Source organism: Trachurus trachurus, assembly GCF_905171665.1.
Source record: "Trachurus trachurus genome assembly, chromosome: 8".
NCBI lineage: Eukaryota > Metazoa > Chordata > Actinopteri > Carangiformes > Carangidae > Trachurus > Trachurus trachurus.
The window spans coordinates 31,350,596-31,370,157 of NC_139905.1; the positions used below are offsets into that span (position 1 = coordinate 31,350,596).

The 19,562-nt window shown below is 44.0% G+C and overlaps 1 protein-coding gene across 1 annotated transcript in view; it reads left to right on the forward strand.

Annotated features, from left to right (window-relative positions):
* The first annotated feature begins 697 nt into the window (after positions 1 to 697).
* The window catches only part of csnk1da (casein kinase 1, delta a), a 30,800-nt gene continuing 11,935 nt past the window's right edge, over positions 698 to 19,562 (forward strand). Inside the window, exons 1-6 of the mRNA XM_083978092.1 lie at positions 698 to 1,178; positions 10,876 to 10,986; positions 15,834 to 15,982; positions 17,832 to 18,060; positions 18,162 to 18,332; positions 19,093 to 19,241. Of these exons, the coding sequence (XP_083834218.1) occupies positions 1,103 to 1,178; positions 10,876 to 10,986; positions 15,834 to 15,982; positions 17,832 to 18,060; positions 18,162 to 18,332; positions 19,093 to 19,241 (885 nt within the window). The 5' untranslated portion in view covers positions 698 to 1,102. The remainder of the gene's footprint in view (positions 1,179 to 10,875; positions 10,987 to 15,833; positions 15,983 to 17,831; positions 18,061 to 18,161; positions 18,333 to 19,092; positions 19,242 to 19,562) is intronic.

Sequence of the window (19,562 nt, forward strand, 5' to 3'; positions counted from 1 at the left end):
ACTTTTCAAAAATATATTTTGAAATATCAAAATAGACCATCCTTGACTGTTTCCCTTCCTGGTGTGAATTAAGGCTACCATATTGTAATAATTGTAATAAAGTTTATAGCACCATTCTATCTATCTAAGGAAGAAAGAAGGAAAGAATAAAAGAAAGAAAGAAAGAAAGACTAACGTGTTGGTTTCTGGTCGTGGTGTGTGTTGGTGTCTCTTTTTTTTCAAACTTTATTGTGTTCAAAATGTACATACATTCTCAAACATGAAAACTGTTGCATTCTTTTTTTTAATTCCAAAGACATTACTTTTCTTACAATAAAAATAGAAAATGAAATCTACAAGGCTTGGTACTGAATAAGTGAAAAGCTATTTTAAATGTGTGAAAAAAAAGAAAAAGATATAGGCTAACACAAATTGAAGGCATTGTACTTATTGGGACTCTTCACAAATAAACAAATTACATCGTATTGCAATTTCCATCATACCATTATTTTTTTCATTTCCATCTGCCAGTAAATTTAAGGAACTAAAATATTTGTTTAGTTCATTTTTAAAACAGATTATTGACGGGGATTTACTTTTCCATTTACAACAGTGTATAAGGTATTTTGTGTGTTGGTGTGTCTGCGGTGAGAGGCTCTCTGGACGCGGCCCGGAAGTGTCGTCAGACAGAGGCAGCAGATCACTGAGCAGGACTCTAACAGGGAGCACAGAGACAGCGGCTACAGGGAGAGGATCCGGTCCACAAAAAAAACTCTAACGGTAGCTCCTCAAAATCCGTCTTCATCCGCGGAGAACTGAACCCAAATCACAGCGAAAACCGTGCGAGCACAAAGTCCGCTCTTCAACCTTTCCGACAAGCACCGTATTACCACTGTGCGACGTTTGCGACATTTTAAAACAAGTGGCGAAAGATTGTGAGAGCCCGACTTGATCCCGGAGACAACAAACGGAAGACAGCTGGTGTCCTGCTGCAGAGGTCCTGTGAGCTGGATGCTTTGCCCCTGAACACACCGGGACTGTAAAAAAAAAACCTCAACATTTCTTTTTTGAACACCTCGGAGCTAACGGCGGAGCTTTGCCGGCTGAACACAGCCCGCGGACCATGGAGCTGAGAGTGGGAAACCGATACAGACTGGGCAGGAAAATTGGAAGTGGCTCATTTGGAGACATCTACCTGGGTAAGTTGTAGTCGGAGACACTTGATATGTCTTTCTATTTGTGTCCTGAACCTGGGGGCTGTGAGGGTTCGTCGGCTGCTTTCCTCTCGGGATAGCGAGTGAGCTGATAATCGATCAGCTGTTCGATGTTTGGAGCGTTAGCCGCTAAGCTAAGCTAGCAGTTTATGGAGCTACACGGCTAACGCTAGCTTAAACTGAAGCTCTACTACGTTAATAATAGTAAACGTTATATTTGTACATTGGGCTCGAGTTGGGGACCACTTCTCCTGTCATGGTGTGATACCAGCGTCTAAAACGAGCCGTGCTAACGACACACAGGGACACTGACGGCTGCTGTGGAGCTAAACCCTTCATCGCCAACCTGCTAGCTGATGTTTGAGTTTGCTCTTTGCCTCGAAGGGAAGCGTCAGTTAGTCCGGGAACAGAGTGACTGACAGGGCCAAAGGTTCTGCTATGTGGTGCCTGAGGTGGTAACTGGTATTTAACAGCCACCTTCAAATAACACAGGGTCGATTCCGTCCCTCCCATCCTCTGTTGTATGAAGCTAACGTAAATCAAACAGTGAGTGTTAGCCTCCGAGGTTAACACGGGTTAATCCCAGTATCTCAGGTTAAGCTAACACTGCCTTGTAATGTTATTAAAAGTGAGTAAATATCTGCAGGTCTCAGTTCGGGGCTTGATTTGAATATATGAAGCTTTGACTGTATCCATCCGCTTGTGTAAAGAGACCGTTCATATGTTATTACAGTTATTTGTAATAGAGCATCAGCTGTGTTTCCTCTGATTGAGGACAAAGCTTCAAAATAGAGAGAACCGACCTGCAGCAGCAGTTTGGCCAGATGTGAGAAATCGGAGATAATGGGAAGTGCATCATCACTGTGTTCTGTGAGCTACAAAGGGAAACATAAATCTGCTAAAAGCCTGCAGCTAGCTAATGTAGTAGACACCAGAGCCCCCCCTCCCCCCGCCCCTGTCATGGAGCACCTTTACTCAGCGCATCCTCTCTGAAGGTCCACTGCTCTTGGCAACGGAGGTCAAGAAGAGCTGATCATATTTCTGCTCTTAACACTTAGTCATCTGAACGACGGTGGGGAGAAGAGACATTGTTAATTCATGAGCGGCTTTTATAGGCTGCTGGGACACTTCATCACTGACACCACATCAGCTGCTCCACTGGTCCAGGCAGCAGACACAATGACACAGATATGTTCAATCTGATATCAGAGGCTTTAATGTTTTTACCAACCGAGACAGATCCTTCAGAGTACATCATGAAAATGTTGAAGTCTAAAAATTGGAATCCAACTAATGTTTGTTCCCGATACATAACATTTCTCACTTATAAATATTTTAATTAATGAAGTAGTTATAAAAAGGTATTCATTTTCTATTGATCAACTTGTTAAGGTGTTATGGAAGAGTGCTATGTACACATTACCAACCGCTAAGTATTTAAAGGTATTGTCTGTTGAGAACGCATTTTATTTTCCTTCTCATTCATGTGGTTTTATGGATTTTCAGTAAATTAATTAAAAAATCACCTATGTTAAACAACATTTTAGGATTTTGCAACCATTGCTGCCAGATTTTAGAAATGTAAAACATTTTTGTACAACTGATACTGAACTGAAACTTGATTGCATAATGGGATGCTGCGGTGAGGACTATTAAAAACAGACTGCAGTTGAACTGCAATGACGGAGTTTAACGTTGAAAAACACGAGTGTAGATTTAGTTTCCTCTCAGCAAAATGTTCAGCAGAGGTTACAAACTTGAAATGTACCCTTTAAATATCTTGCATGTGTGGCCTTCTTTCCCTGCGCGTTAATATTTAATTCAACAGAAGTCAACTAAATGGCTCATTTTGATGCTGGTTGTGATGAGAGGTGGGCCACCTCCACCTCCACAGCAACACAAAAGCCTGAGGCTTCATCCATACTCCTACATTTTAGTCTCATTTGCACCTGTCGTCCACACTTAGCGCCTCAAACAGACCTTCTGAAACATCAGTCCAGCTGTTTAAGCTTAAATACTTGTGGACAGTGATCGGTGTGAATGTGTATGAATGAATAATGGTTTCTGTAAAGCGCTTTGGGTGTTGGGAAAAGCGCTATATAAATGTAAGCCATCAGTATTATTATTATTATAGGTGGCCTCTCTTTTGAATTCTTATTTCTTTTTCTGTAGCACTTTGAGATTGTCTGTTCAATATAAAGTGCATTACAAATAAAATTCATTATAATTATTATTATAGTCTTTGCCTGCAGCTGTCGTCCAGTTTAATTCTGCTTTTTAATGCTGAACTCCGTCTGCTGTTCCTCATTCGCTCTATCTTGGGCAGCGGATCAAGTGAGCAGCAGACGACCTGCTTCCTGTTTACACCAGCTCACACACGTCCAGCGCGCGTGACTGCTCCCACAGTTTGTGCTTTCAGGTGTGTTGGCTTCTTGTAGCTGCTGTGTCTAATGATCGGGTCGTACTTTTGATCCTGGTCTAGGGTGAAAGTGAGCGTTCAAAGACGGTTATCAGTCAACAAGATTTGGCTACTTTGCACATATCTTCATTATTGATCAGTGAGCTGATGAGGCCTCAGCCTCAGTTTTTTGTTGTTGTTTTTTCACCCTAAGCAAAGTCCAAGATAACTAATCAGATGGTTGAAAAAAACACTTCAAATCAGCCGTAGTTGCTGTGAACACAGGCTGCTTAGATGACCTCTGCACCATCAGGTGTATATTTTATTTTTCCACTCAGAGCTGTATATTGAAGTGCAGCCGTGTGTTTGTATTGGTAATAGGAGCATGAATAAAGGTTTGAAGTTGTCGTGAGTATCTCCTGGACAACCTGACCAATAGCCGGCCTGCCAGTGTCCAGGAGAGGGAAGGTTAATTAATGCATTAATTGGATCTCGTCTATCTTCCACATGAGCTGCTGTTTGGAGCGACAGTGAGCGCTGCCAGCTGCTTACATAATCACTTTGTGTTTTTGTCTTTCCTCGTCTCTCCCCTGCTCTCCCCACCGCGCGGCCGGTGACTAAATGTGACGCAACATTGTTAACCAGCCAGAACAGTGCGTGTTTACTTTATTTAAACTCAACGTGCCTCACCCACCCAGCGCTTCAAGTTTGTTAGGTCTGCTGCCTGGCACCGTTGCGTGCTTGTAGTAAAACAAATTATGTAACTTAATGCACACAAGATCAATCTGAAAAGATAGTTTGAAGTTTGATAAATGTGTGCGACCTGACACCAAACGTGACAGTGTTTCACAGCGAGTCCCACGCCAACACGCCCACGCGGTGCGCTGCCGTGTGCGAGCAGCTCGCTGCGTCTGAGCGGTGGATTGAGCCTGTATCGGTGTGAGAGAGGCTGTTTGTTGCTGGCAGCAGGAGGAGGAGATGAGGTCAGCTCTTGGAACCGGTCCTTGTACTCTATGTTCTGTGACTGGGTTCAAATGTGGACCGTCGAATATTCAGAAACTGGTAGAAGAGCTGCTGATCTCTGTCCAGGTTGGACAAGGCTGTGCACACAAGCAGTCAGTCATATGGCTGAGACGGCACAACTGGATGTTGAAAGAAGCTGCAGATATCCAGACTGTCACTCTTTTACAGTTTACATGACATTTAAAGGGATAGTTCACCCAAAATTTAAATTTCACTCTATCTACTCACCCTGATGTCAACTAAGAGCTGTGAGAATTTTCAGAGTCCTCCGTGGCTTCTCTGAGTTACGGGGGGGTCCGTGCAGCAGTATTTGTCCATATAATGGTTGTGAATGGATACCAACTTTCTTTGTCCAAAAAGACACACCAAAAAACATCCAAATACCTCCATACTGCTCGTCTGTAATGTCCCTCTTGTATTGAAGCCCCGACATGAGAAACTGTTCAGAAAAAAATTAAATAAGTCTATATTTTAAGCTTGTTTGTAGCGGAAGCTCCCAGTGTCTCAGTTCACTGCTCTTCCTGTGTCAGTGCAAATCTCGCATGATTTGCACTGAGCGGAGGAACAATTTCTCATGTCGGGGCTTCAATACAAGAGGGACATTACAGACGAGCAGTATGGAGGTATTTGGATGTTTTTTGGTGTGTCTTTTTGGACCAAGAAAGTTGGTATCCATTGACAACCATTATATGGACAAATACTGCTGCGCGGACCCCCCCGTAAGAAGAAGTTGTATTAAAAAAAATTAAAAAACGAGACCCGACCAGAGTCATTTCTGGTCCGAACCAGCGCATCTCTCCTGGTTGGTCGTCCAGTTGTTTACTGGGTGAAGGAATGGCTCAACCAGGGTCCATATGGTCCACATGGATCTAAATAATGCGTAACACCACCGCATTAAAGAGGAACTATGCAGGGTTTGTAGCTTGGCTACATTTATTTTACCCCGATTTAACAGCTTTGGAGTAATTTATAATAATTGTGGTGATTTTAGTAATTAGGATGGAGAATGGAGGCTCTCTGCCTTCCACCTAGCATGCCACTCATTGCATCTCTACGTTACTGGTCACCGCGACCAGTAACCTATAATCTCTTGTTTATGACAGATTAAACTAACCCTCTGTTGGTTGCTTTCTCGCTGGCTTCCTTGTAAACAAATGCACATGGCCAGGAGAGGGTTAGCAAAACAGCGGAAAAGCGAACTCGTGGACTTGCACAGTTCCCCTTTAAATTGTGACAAGGACAGAATTCCCATAAGACGGCCAACTGGACCTACTGTATGAGCAGAGCTTCTCGGCTGGTTTTGGCCCAGTGAAGTCAGATATTTGTGTTGGCTGCATGTGAAACAATGCAGAGTTGTTGTCGGCCCTCTGTGTGTGTGTGTGTGTGTTTGTGTCCCATCAGGAGCGTTCTACTGTCAGGTACCATGAATATCTGCTCACATATTTAAGATTTGCAACTTCCCACTTTGCATGTGTTTTTCGTGCAGCGTACAGGGACGTGTCCCAACATGTTTTGCCAACCGCACCGCACCGCTCGCACACAACACCACACGTGTGCCTGCTGCACCGCCTTCCCTGGAACATTAGTGCCCATTTTATTGATTTGATTTAATTTTATAGTTTTAGTGACATCTATTTGACCTCGTCCTTTTTTATTCTTTTACCTTTGGACTCTTTATTCATAATAAAAAAAAACATTAAAGTTTATTTGTCATTGCTTTTTCCAGGGTTCAGACAGACTGACCTGCTGTCCAATGCATCTTAACTCTATAGGACTATGTTGTTAACACAGCTGTGTCTTTGATCTGACATGTGACGTATAGTATAGTTATCCTCCACATCTCTGCTTGCAGCTACGGTTGTTGTCTGTATTGTTTTTGTACTCTGAACTTACCCACTACCTGTTTAGTCTTCTTCCTGTTTGTCTCTGCTATGAGGACAGAGGGGAAGAGGAGGGGGGAGGGGAAGGGAGACTCATATACAGTTGTTTGTTGTGTTGGAAAATTGCAAAAACCTAAAAGGACAAAAAAGGAACATATTATATAAATGTTGTTTATGTTTTCTAAACTGGTTTTAACAGGTAGGTTTGCAACAACATGAGCAGGTTCACTGCGTCGTAACTCTCAACAATATGAGTCAATCAGAAAAGAAACCTCCTCACAGTCAACACATTGTGCAACAGCCCTGCAGTAAATCCCACGCCAATAATGTTCAGCCTGTGGCAGAAAGTGCTGAATTTTTATTTCGAAGGCCTCGGTGGTTGTATTGTACTGACAGGGTTTAGAATAGGTGGAGCATTTACTATTTGAATAGGAGAAGTTATCTGCCGTTGTAAAGAAGGGCTTTTAGGCTCTGACATTGTTTGAAAAAAAATCATTTGTAATTTCATCAACAAACATCGGGAGAGCTTCTGGTGCAGCTTTTATCTTCTGATCTTTGTTTCGGTCGTGTTTTTTTCCACTGATGTTGCATCTCGGAGTGAGAGTCAGAGTGACGTCAGAGCTGTCTTGTCTTACTCATGGAAACAAAGGTAGTTGCCGTGGAACCTATTTAGTCATAGTTAACTTCATTAAACGAGGCTATAACGTGCTCTCACACACACCCATGTGTACACACACACACACACTACCCCACTGTGAGCGGACCAGTGGGTGCAGGGTGGGGCAGTGGGGGCGCATTCCCCAGAAAAATCTGCCCAGGCAAATCACATTCCTATTGTGCAAGACAGCACAGAGCACAATGGAACATGTTGACTGTGAAGAGCCTTTAGACACACACACACCCCCCTCATCGCTGATAGTTCATTGATCGATTGACGTATTGATCGGCCCGGCACGAACTAGAACAACTCCCTTTTGGTGCGTTTCAAAGTGCTGTTCACTTGTGAGTCACAATGGCAGACTTAAAACACATATAAACCTCCTACATGTTTGAATGCTACCTGCATTGTTAGATAATCTGTCACTTATTATTTTCCATAAACCAGTCTATAAAATTACATAACAGATATGATTGGATTAGTTATTAGAGATGCACCGATCAATCGGCCGCCGATTAAAAAGACCGGTTTTACATCCAATCGGTGATTGGATAACACCATATAACGCCGGGGCGGAAGCTCCGAGAAGCGGGGGCATTTTCATTTCAGCGTCCAAATCCTCCGCGGCCGGATCGCGCCCTGCAGCGATCGTTTCGGCATCTGGTCTATTTTGTGAACGAGCCGCGAGCGATCGCGTCAATCTTGGCAGGAGGTCACACAAAGAAACACGAGAGAATCTCTTTAAAAATAAAACAATTTTCAAAATAAAACACCGCGCTAAACAGAGCGCGAGAGATGGACACACACACACAGACACGCACACAGACAGAGCTGAGGGGCAGAAGCGCTTATAGACTCTCACTCTATTTCTTATTTGTGATGTTTTATTCTTGAAAAGGGGGGTTATGATAGCATCATATAGCCTACCACTAGTTGTGGTTTTAATTGCAATTATATAAGCAAATGTTGTCTGGGAGAGGGGTAGCCTACTTGTATTAAATGTGGGAAAGGGTACTCAAGCCAAACAAATGGTGTCTATTTTATGATTATAATTATTTCTTAGGTAGAAAATCGGTATTGGAAAAACCGGTTTTGGCAGGTCAGACCTCCTTAAAAAACGGAAATCGGTATCGGCCAAGAACTTTGCAATCGGTGCATCTCTATTAGTTATCGTCAAAGCCAAAATTATGGGTTTAAATCCTGTAATCACTTCAATACAATTATAATAATTGAAAAAATAAAAAATTTAACGACTCTTGTTGATGAACACATGATGAATGAGACGCTCTAACTCGTTATGCATCCTGCGCGTCATGTGCACATAAAACTGCCTCTTAAAGTTGATATGAGTGATTACTAAGTGCCCCGCCCTGGTGGGAGCGGCCCACCTCCGTATGACATCATACAAAGAAAGCCACCATGCTCTGCAGCTCTGTGCCTCTGTGATCCAAAGGCTGCTCACATGAGATCACTTGTGTGTGTGCGATTATGTAACCCGGTGTCCAGTTGCTCTGTCGATGTGAAGGGAACTGGACCCCATGGCCATATTTAGGAAGAAAGCAGCTGAAGCACTGGTTTATCAGATCACAGAGAGAGAGAGAGAGAGAGAGAGGTCCCAGCCAGGCAGACAATTCCCACAATCCTCCTGTCTGTCGGAGCAAGATGGAAACGTAATGATAGCTGGGAGGAATGTGGGCTGTGCATGCAAGTAGATGCATGAAGGTAGAGCAGCGCGTGGGATACTGAGCCGTTTTTACACACGCACCACAAACATAGAGGTTTTTCCACCTGGATGAACCAGAGAGACGCCCCCCCCCCCCCCCCCCCCATCGGCTGAACTTCACCCAGTACAAAGTCTGGGTGATGGCTGAGTGACCCCACAGGAAGAGGTTCTGGCGGGGAGGGGAGTGGGTGGGTGTGTTGATAGAGTTTCTATCATTTCTCCTGCACGCTCCACCCAGACACCACCCTCAGCCTGGGGGGGACGGTGTATTTCCACTGGGTGAGAGTGGGTCTGAGACCAGCCCTGTTTCCACTGCAGGAACCTCAGGGTGATTTTACAGGACCGAGACCAGAGGAAAGAACAGTTTGAAGAGTGTTAATAAAATTACTTGTATTTAATGACTTGTACTGAGAAACAGTGGGGACCTTCTACTGCAGATAATTCCCCCCATCTAGCGGTGCGGTTGCATATCTGAACGTATTCTTGATGTTGCATTCACCTGAAATGGGGCAGACGTCAGACAGACAACAGACGCTGCATGTAACAGGATAAACAAGTGGTCCGCCAGCACGAGGCAAAACAATACAGGCGTGACAATATGTTGTCATGGTGATGTCGTATTGTTTACCTGACCCACGTTTTACTGTCTTGGTTTGCCGACGGCCGTCTGCCTGACTGCACCTGAATGCAACACCAGTGCCTCCGTCCTTCCTCACACTACACAGTGGTGACAGTTTTAACAGGCCGAGCCCACAGCTCCGCTGAGTTTCCGTGGTTACCTACGGTCACGCTGCCACTCAACGTAAAAAATGATGATGCAACATGGCCGCCTCGTTTCAGTGCGCCCCCCCTTGTATATTTGTAACGACTTGTAACAACTCATTCTAAGGTACCAGAAAGCTTTCATTTGTATGCAGGTGTGATTCCACTTCAGTGAAATACGTATTTATGAAAGACATATTTGATTTTTGATAATAAAAAGCCAAATAAATTACAGACTGGGGCTTTAATGGCCATTATTACCTCATACAACCCCACTTCAACAAAAGCTGGACTATCCCTTTAAGAACTGTTACATAATACAATGACTACGTTTATGGGTTGAAGTCAATATTCTGGTTTCTGAAACATTCAGTGTAACCTGTTTACATGTGTGAGCAAACAGTGTTATTCCTGTTAACATGGTAATTGTAATCAATTGGATCCTGATCAAAACAGCGACACAGGGACAACATCATGACGCAATGCGCCTCGATTCCGCCTCAATGTCCCAAAACAACCTGAGACGCAAAGATTATGCAACGATCAAAACCGATGCACGTTAATTCCATGGCCTGGACAGTGTGGTGGGTCTAATACAGGGCCTACGGATGTTCCTCTAAAGGTCCCGCCTCTTACATTTTACCAAGCGCTCCTGCGTGTGTTAAAAAGGCCAACAGTGCACAGACCTGGTTCTCCTGGTTTTCCCAACAGGTCTTGTAGCGTCTCCTCAATTATGGCTCCACAGTATTAAGTAGCATACAACATATTCTAGGTCAGCTCAGTGTCAAAATTGTTTTTATCTGTTAAAGGTTAAACGGTTCATCATGTGCATCCCTGTCTGCAGCCTTTACAAAACGGAGATGGTACCACAGTGTTTTTGTAAATTAATAATCGTCAACCAAAAAAGAATCACTAGATTTGTCGAAAAATTAATCGTTTTACTGATCAACTAATCGAAAAAATAGTCGATAGAAAACTCACAGACCATATTTATGAAACATTGCCATCAGTATTTGTTCAGTTCCAGCATCTCTATGACTGACTCACATAATTATGTAAAGTAGATTTAACCTATTCAAAGAGCCAGTGATGACGAGGTGTCGGTGCCGTTGGTTCCTCTATTAAAGTCTGGCCAGACTCAGAGCTGTGTGATTGTGATTGTGTTGTAGAACTGCTTCTCTGGACGTGTTACCTTGCAGCTGACTGTTCCGTCTGTCCCTGTCTCTGTCTCTGTCTAGGCACTGATATCTCAGTCGGAGAGGAGGTCGCCATCAAATTGGAATGTGTGAAGACCAAACACCCACAGCTCCACATAGAGAGCAAAATCTACAAGATGATGCAGGGTGGAGGTACGTTATACACACACATCATGCACACACGCACACCTCCTGCCATGCATGACTGTTGTTGCTGCTTTTACGAACCAAGTTCTCCATAGTCACTTGCAAGCACTGAAAAAATAAAACCCAACATATATGAACCTAATGTGGTGGTAAGACTGAGGAACTGACTGCAGGTAGGTGGTGTGAGCACATCAAGCTCATCAACACAACTGATTTATTGCCTTTATGTCCGCACTGACCACTTAACATTATGAGCTTATGAGCTTCTTGGACTGCCCTCCTTTTCTTTCTTTCTTTCTTTCTTTCTTTCTTTCTTTCTTTCTTTCTTTCTTTCTTTCTTTCTTTCTTTCTTTCAAAATTATGTTTATTGGATTTTCCTTGTATGCATGTTTATATCAACTGTCAGGGCCCACAGGATTTAATCCAATATATCCATAAAATAGGTAAGTACAAAGGTAATTATAATACCAAGATTATATAGAATCAAAATATACCAGAACAATATGAAAAATAACCATATATGAGAAAGACATAAAAAAAAGAAAGAAAGACTGTCCTCCTTTTCTCCCCCATTCCCACACATAGAATCAAACACTAAGACAAAATGTCATAAATTTTGAATGTGTGAACTGGTCCAGTATTTATTAAGCAGCACGATGCAGAGAAACACTCGGGTCTGAAGGACTCCTCCCTGCTGAACCATATTTAACTCCAGGCTACGCCACACTGGCTGCATGTCCACATTAGGACACGTGTCCATATAGTGTCGTCCTCTGGTGGAGCTCTTCATCCATAAGCACCAAGAGTGGCTTTTGTTTCCATGACAACATATCACCACAGCCCTTGTATGATGTAATGATATACGATCATACAGCTCAGGATAGACAGACACGCCAAGAAGTGTTAACCCCCGATGTACTGGTTACCAGGGTGATGAGCCCTGCCACATCTGATTTGGTTGTTTGAAAGGAGCCTTTCTAAAAAGCGAGCAGCCGATTCAAACGAGAGGTTCCCCGAACACACACACACACCCTGAGTTTACTGTGAGTGTGTAAAGATCAGTGGAACCTAAACAACATTAAAACATGTTGTTCAAACCTGTGTCCTAGTTACAGAACACTCTTAGAACGTAGTGACCCTGAGACACTGGTCGTTTGTTATGTCTCTCACCTATCTCTGAAAGGTCTGCGCTATGACCTTGGTTGCTATGGCAACATCCAGGTTGCATTGGGCAGATGTGTCATCAGGGATACTCTGAAGATAAATAATAAATTGTTGCAAGCGACTTGTGTGGAAGCATGACAAGTGTTGTCTGAGTCTCAACTACACATTTGATTTTTAAAGTCAAGTCAGTTTTATTTATATAATGACGGTTCGCAACAGAAGTCATGTTGAGACACATTACAGAGAATCTAGACCAGGCATGGGCAAACTATGTCCAGAAACAAGACAGTTGACAGTTGTTTTCGAGGTAAATTCATGCAAAACCGCTGATGTGCGTTCCTGTCGGGGACAGTTTTTCAGCAGCAGTCTCTGCATTTGCCTCTAAAACAACTCTGCCTGTTCTGTTATTATCTAATAAGCCGTTTTCCCACTAAAATTAGCGGGTCGACGCGGGTTTTTTAAACGCGGGTCGACCCGCTAACAATCGGCATTTGGCCCCTTTCCCATTGACCAAAATAAGCCGAGTCTGACCCCCGCTGAGGGATCAGACAGAGCATAAACCAGTCGCTCCGCTCTCATCCGCGGTGCAAGAGACACACACAGTCATGCCACAGCCGCCCGCCGCGGAGTGTCCGTCCGCCGAGGCAGACTCTCTGGCTGGCTGACCTGGAGCACCAGGACCGCGGAGGACAGAGAGTCTGCTGCGGCCGGATGACGGACGTCCGCGGTACAACACGTCAGTTAAACAGACTGTCGCTTCTTTTCTTTTCTTTTTTTCTATCGTTTTTGGTCAGTGTTCTCTGATCTTTTGATCTGTCTCGGATGAGAGCAGAGCGGAGCAGAGCTTTGTTTTGGTACGTGATATGAGACGCGACCGGCGCGATGACGTAGCGTCACGTAACGTTCAGTGTCATCACGTAAATTAGCGGGTTGACGCGGGTCTGGCGTTCCCACTGCAAGCCGAGCCGATTAAAGGCGATTTTAACCCGCGTCGCTTGCAGAGTCGTTTGACCGCGTCGACGCGGGTCGATGCGGCTCATTGCGCCTTTCCCACTGCCACCAAAAGCCGATTGTTAGCGAGTTTAAACGGGTTTTTTGGCCAGTGGGAAAGGGGTAATAGTGTGGTGAATGTGCAGGTCACAACTTGTCCACCAGAGCATTTTGGAGTTGTTGGATTGTGTATTTGATGGGTTTGATGAAGGAAACTAAGAAATCCCACGAGCCTCCGTAGCGTAGCTCTGAGCAGCTCACGGCTCTGCTCCGCCGTTCTAAAAACAGCTTGCACCGAGAATTAAAGGTAACGAACCTACTCCTAAAACTATAGGGATTACGGCAATGGGCCAATTTGCCAAAATGTTGAACTATCCCTTTAACAGAGACCCAACAGTTCCCAGTTTCACACATGGAAAGCAGCTCACGTGATCCGGGCGGAGTAACATTGATTTGGACACTCAGCCAGTTAAATGGTTAATGGACTTGTTCCTGTAGACTTCATGGTGTGATGTTGTGTAAAGACTAACAACTATAATCTCTGTGTGACTGAGCGTGGACTATAGAAGAGCTGGTCTGTCTCTGCCAGGACAACACATGCATCTGTAGCTGGGATATATCGAGGCCTGGTGGCTGACCCAGACTGCCGGGTATATTTGAGTTAGTATGTATATAAATAGCGGATGCCGAGTGCATATATGTGCGAGTGCAGTGCCAGGTGCTGAGCAGCAGCATTTTGTTGCGGTCTGCCTGTAGAAGGAAATGCCATGTGGCCTCCTCGCCACGGCAACGTCAGCTTAATTACCAGCTACTACAAAACCAGCTGCACTTTGCCCTGACACCCCCCCTGTGGGTGGGTGGGTAGGTGGGGGGAGGGGAGCTATCTTTCTCTTTTCATTCATTAAGATTTCTGTTGGCAAGCTACTGTCTTTTTTTTAGGTGACAGGAGCAGTTGGTCTGTAGGTTGACCTGTAGTGACTAATATAAAAGCAGCAGCATTTATAGAACTCTTTTCTAGTCAGTGGACCTCTCACAGTGCTTTACAGTGTCTCATGTCCTCAGTGATGGGTCAGCACCAGGAACAGTCAGGGGTCTGCTGTGACGCTCAAGGACACTTTAAACTGTGGTCTGGAAAAGTCCGGGGTCCAATCAGAAGCCCTCCATAAAAGCTCCATAAAACAAAGACAACTATACAAGTGAGAAGGGTAGCGTTATTCATTTCAATACCAAATGGTAGACGTGCACGATATATCAGTCAGACTTGAAAGGGATAGTTCAACATTTTGGCAAATTCACCTATTACCATAATCCCTATAGTCATAGGAGTAGGTTCTAAGGATGCACCGAATATTCAATAACCGAATATATTCGGCCGAATATTGCAAAAAAAAAAAAAGCCATATTCAGCCTTCGGTGGAGTCAGTTAAAAGCAAGGCCGAATAGACTATTAGTGGCGTGTGACGCAATCAAACAACATGCAGCAGTGTTTCCCACAGGATTTCAGGAGACAATGGCACGGAGGGGGGGATTTCAACACTGTACAATTAGCGTGATATCACGCATTTACCGTTTATGCGCGACCTGTCCATGTGCCCGTGTCTGTGACTTCAATTACTCATTTAAAAGCCAAACACCTTGAACAGCAAAGGCTACTGGAATATTAAAAATGTCAGAATATTCAATAAACATTTACTTTCTTTGAAAAACATGTCTAAAAAAATATTCTAAGCTATTTATGCAATATTAAAAAAAATAGTGAAAAACTTAACAACCGCATTCGGTATTTGGTATTCGGCCAAGCATTTAAATATTTTTATTATTTCGATGCATCCCTAGTAGGTTCATTACCTTTAATTGTCAGTGCATGTTGTTTTGAGATCCGCGAGTTGTTGGATTGTGTATTTGATAAGTTTTGAGGGACAGGGGACCTGTAGCGTTCACCTCATTGTGTTCATTGAGCAGCTCACGTCTCTGCCCCGCAGATCTCAAAACAACATGCACCGATAATTAAAAGTAGGGATCATGGCAATAGGTGAATTTGCCAAAATGTTGAACTACCCCTTTAAAGCAGCAGTTTAAATGTATTAAACAAGAATACGGTATTCATTATTGTCATATGAGGAAGGTGTGTTGTGGCTGCACCTACTGACTTCGGGTAAATCTTCAAATGTACAGTATTATATATGATGACGCACTTCCTCTGGGTCTGAGTGAGGGGCGTGGCCTTAGATCACAGGTCTGTGTCATCAGGATGTGCGACGTGTAGTGTTGCTTCTCCCGCTCGTCCGTTGGTGCCTCGTGCTGAGTCACCTGGTGACCTACTTCCCTCCTCTGCTCTGTTATTATTTTAAATATCAGAGGTCAGAGCCGCAGGAGCGTCAGACTCAGTCCCTGGAAATCTGGAAAATCCTGCCTCGCTTTCTAGGTCAGCGTTGACCTTATTAGGGAGGAAGTATTATCCTCTTGTTTGTTTTACTTAAGGATGTGAACACTAATGACAGTACAACCAAGAAACACTTTCCACAGGAAGAACCGTTCACTGGAAATGAAGAAACAATGAAAACGACCACAGTTTATAATCACTCCTGATTTATAAACCGATCAGAGTATGAATTATAGAAATATGACCTGAGTGTTTGTTGGGAACTGAAGAAGCATCTCTGTGTACCTGCTCTGACCCTCTGCTCCTTTTCTTCCAGTGGGCATCCCAACGATAAAGTGGTGCGGGGCCGAGGGCGACTACAACGTGATGGTGATGGAGCTGCTGGGACCCAGTCTGGAGGACCTGTTCAACTTCTGCTCCAGGAAGTTCAGCCTCAAGACGGTGCTGCTGCTGGCCGACCAGATGGTGAGACACACATGAAGACACACACAGTGCAGAGTTTCTGCACATCGACTCACTCTCTGTTTTATGTCCAGATTGACACAAGTTGAATCAAGTTAAAGCAGTAGTAAGCGATCCGGTGGTTTTGGCTAACTTCTTGTCAGCCGATGGAGTTAGCAGCCCCCGCCCTCGTCATGGATCTATTGGTCCTCGTCCCTACGTCACCACATTCACGCGCATCCCTTGGCTGCACACACAGAGAGGACCGCCCCTTTATGCCGTTCTCTCTCCTCATTGGATAAAGGTTGTAGGATACAAGTAAAGTTTTCTCCTCGGCTTACAGCAGAGCAGAGTGACTGACAGACCCGTGTTTCAGACCAAACACTCTATAGAAGTGATTGCTGTCGGAAGATGGAACTATTTAAGACTTATATTAACACAAACATTCCGCTTACTTCTGCTTTAAATCAAACTGTGATAAATATGAAGCTACTGTACCACAAGTAGCTAGACTTACGCTGCATGATGACAACATGGAAACATAATGGTGACCTCCAGACAGTGAGAAGAGATGAACAACATGGAGAAGCAGGAGAAATAAACAGCACAGACGTACCAGTGCTTAAAACAGGCGGCAGCTCTGGCTCAACGAAGGTCACATGTCAGAGGTCAGAGGTCAGTCAGTTCTCAAGGAGAAGAACCAGAGCAGCAGAAGCTCAGACACACTATGATTTGTCAACACTGAGCAGCACTGAGTCATTGTACAGTGTGGGCTCACTCACTGATTTATGTGAGTTATGGTGCGTTCCCGTTGCACTCGGAAGTCCGAATTTCCAACCTCTGAGACGGAATTTTAATCAGCTCACCCCCAGAAGTCGGATCTCTGACTTGGAAAGTTGGACAAGTCCCACAAGCCCCAACAACAACTCATGATGGCTGCTGGTCACACAAACAGTGGTGAACACACTGTAAATTAACTGTTTTTTTTTTTATTTCTCTTGTAATTAAATCAAATCAGCCATGTGCCTTGCACTGGTCAATTCTTATCCCTGGACATTTCAGGATCAGGATATTCTTTATTGTCTACGAAAGGAAATTTGTCTTGGACCACAGCACTGCTAGCTGCAATTCATAATAATTAACACGTGTAATTGGGCAAACAAGACAAACAAGACAAACAAGATCAACACATTAGACATGGAAAGGTACTTGGCACGAATGGAGTATAACATGGATTATTGTATTGCACGACCCGCCAATCAATTGCACTTTGAATATAAAGAAAAAGTGACAAGTGCATAGAAAAAGTTAAGCACTTAGTAAAAAAAAAAAAAAGACACTGTGGTGTAAAGAAGTGACATATCATTAGAACAAAAAAAAAACAGGTAAAAGAAAAATGGCTCCATTTTCCTACACTGTATTTGTAAAAACAGTGGTATTACCACTACCATTATGAGCAGTGGTTATAATGGCTCGTTACATAGTTTTATTGTAAATTTGTAAGGCTTTTTAAAAATGTTATAAATTGTTAGCATTGAAATCTTCACAGAACATCTCCAAGTATATAAATGTTGTATTTTCGTTTTCTTTTGTTATCGTCCATTTTTCCGACTTCCATGTTAGTTTCTCAACTGAGAGCGCTCAACTCGGAGTTCAGACTTCCAATGTGAATGGAACGCACCATGACAGTAGAAACGTTGCTGTAAGACAAGAACACAGAGTGTTGGAGACACAACAGGGTGATGAGTTTGACTGTTAGTTGAAAACAACAGGACTGAAAGACTTGGTCTATGGTTGGTGGTTTGTCTGGAGCGTTCAGCAGAGCCACAAAGCTTTAGTTGACGTTAACTCGTCTCCTGCTCTCCCTCCTCAGATCAGCCGCATCGAGTACATCCACTCCAAGAACTTCATCCACAGGGACGTGAAGCCCGACAACTTCCTGATGGGGCTGGGCAAGAAGGGCAACCTGGTCTACATCATCGACTTTGGCCTGGCCAAGAAATACCGTGACGCCCGCACACACCAGCACATCCCCTACCGCGAGAACAAGAACCTGACGGGCACGGCCCGCTACGCCTCCATCAACACACATCTGGGCATCGGTATGACACAGTTAATAAAAAAAAAAAAACACTTGACTTGAACGGATAAATCCTTCAAAATAAAAGCACCCGATCTGACTTTGTCTCCTCTCTGTCCACAGAACAGTCCAGACGGGACGACCTGGAGTCACTGGGCTACGTCCTCATGTACTTCAACCTGGGCTCTCTGCCCTGGCAGGGCCTGAAGGCAGCAACCAAGAGGCAGAAGTACGAACGCATCAGTGAGAAGAAGATGTCCACACCCATAGAGGTCCTCTGCAAAGGCTACCCATGTACGTCTGACCAAAGCTCCGTCTTTCATGAGAAGACCATTCTCTTTCTTCTTCTTCTTTATTATTTTTTTTTAAAGGGATAGTTCAACATTTTGGCAAGTTGGCCCATTGCCATAATCCCTATAGTTTTAGGAGTAGGTTTGTTGCCTTTAATTGTCAGTGCAAGCTATTTTTAGAACGGTGGTTTGTCCTGTTTGTTGCGCCAAGTTTCCACGAGTTGACGCACGAGTTTACCCGAGTGAGGAAAACAAATTTGATTGGTCATTACCCAGCGGGCAGGATATTTAATGTTTGGGGCTAGACCGAGCTTGGTGTGTATGTGTGTGTGTCTCAGACGTTTGTTTGGCGGATCCAATATCAGTGGCTGATGAATCGTGAGCAGCGTGACACATAATTTGTGCGCCTGCATTATCCAATGCGAAAAAAAACTACCACACTTTCATCCCGGATTTTCTCAAATAGAATTTTGCACAAAGTTTGGGCTACATCGTCTGATAGATGAGTTATTACACTAATGTTAAGACCTAGAGTGGAATCAAATTCATTTTTCTTTTCTGTACAGCTTTTAAAGTAATGAACCCACTCCTAAAACTATAGGGATTATGGCAATGGGCCAATTTGCATAAATGTTGAACTATCCCTTTAATACGTATTACCACAGGAATATAGAGAATCAATGTCGACCTCCCTCCTGTGTCAGAGCTAAGTGTCAGTGTGATGTCTCTGTTGGTGAACCCTCGTGTCCGTTGTGTCTCCACAGCTGAGTTCGCCACCTACTTGAACTTCTGCCGCTCTCTGCGCTTCGACGACAAACCCGACTACTCGTACCTGCGCCAGCTCTTCAGGAACCTCTTCCACAGACAGGGCTTCTCCTACGACTACGTCTTCGACTGGAACATGCTCAAGTTTGTAAGTTGGATTTCCACATTCAGGGGATGTCCCACTCCCTCCCATATCAGTCACTTTCACCTTTTGCAATACAGACTGAAAACGCCCTGTCTCGCTTTTATGAACATCAGCGTTAAAGGGATAGTTCACCCAAGATTGAAATTTCACTCATTATCTACTCACCCTCATGTGGACTAAGGGCTGGGAGAAGTTTCAGAGTCCTCCGTGGCTTCTCTGAGTTACAGGGGGTCTCGGCGTAGCAGTGCATGTCCATATAATGGTTGCAAATGGATACCAACTGTCTTCGTAACAAAAAGACACACCAAAAAACATCCAAATACC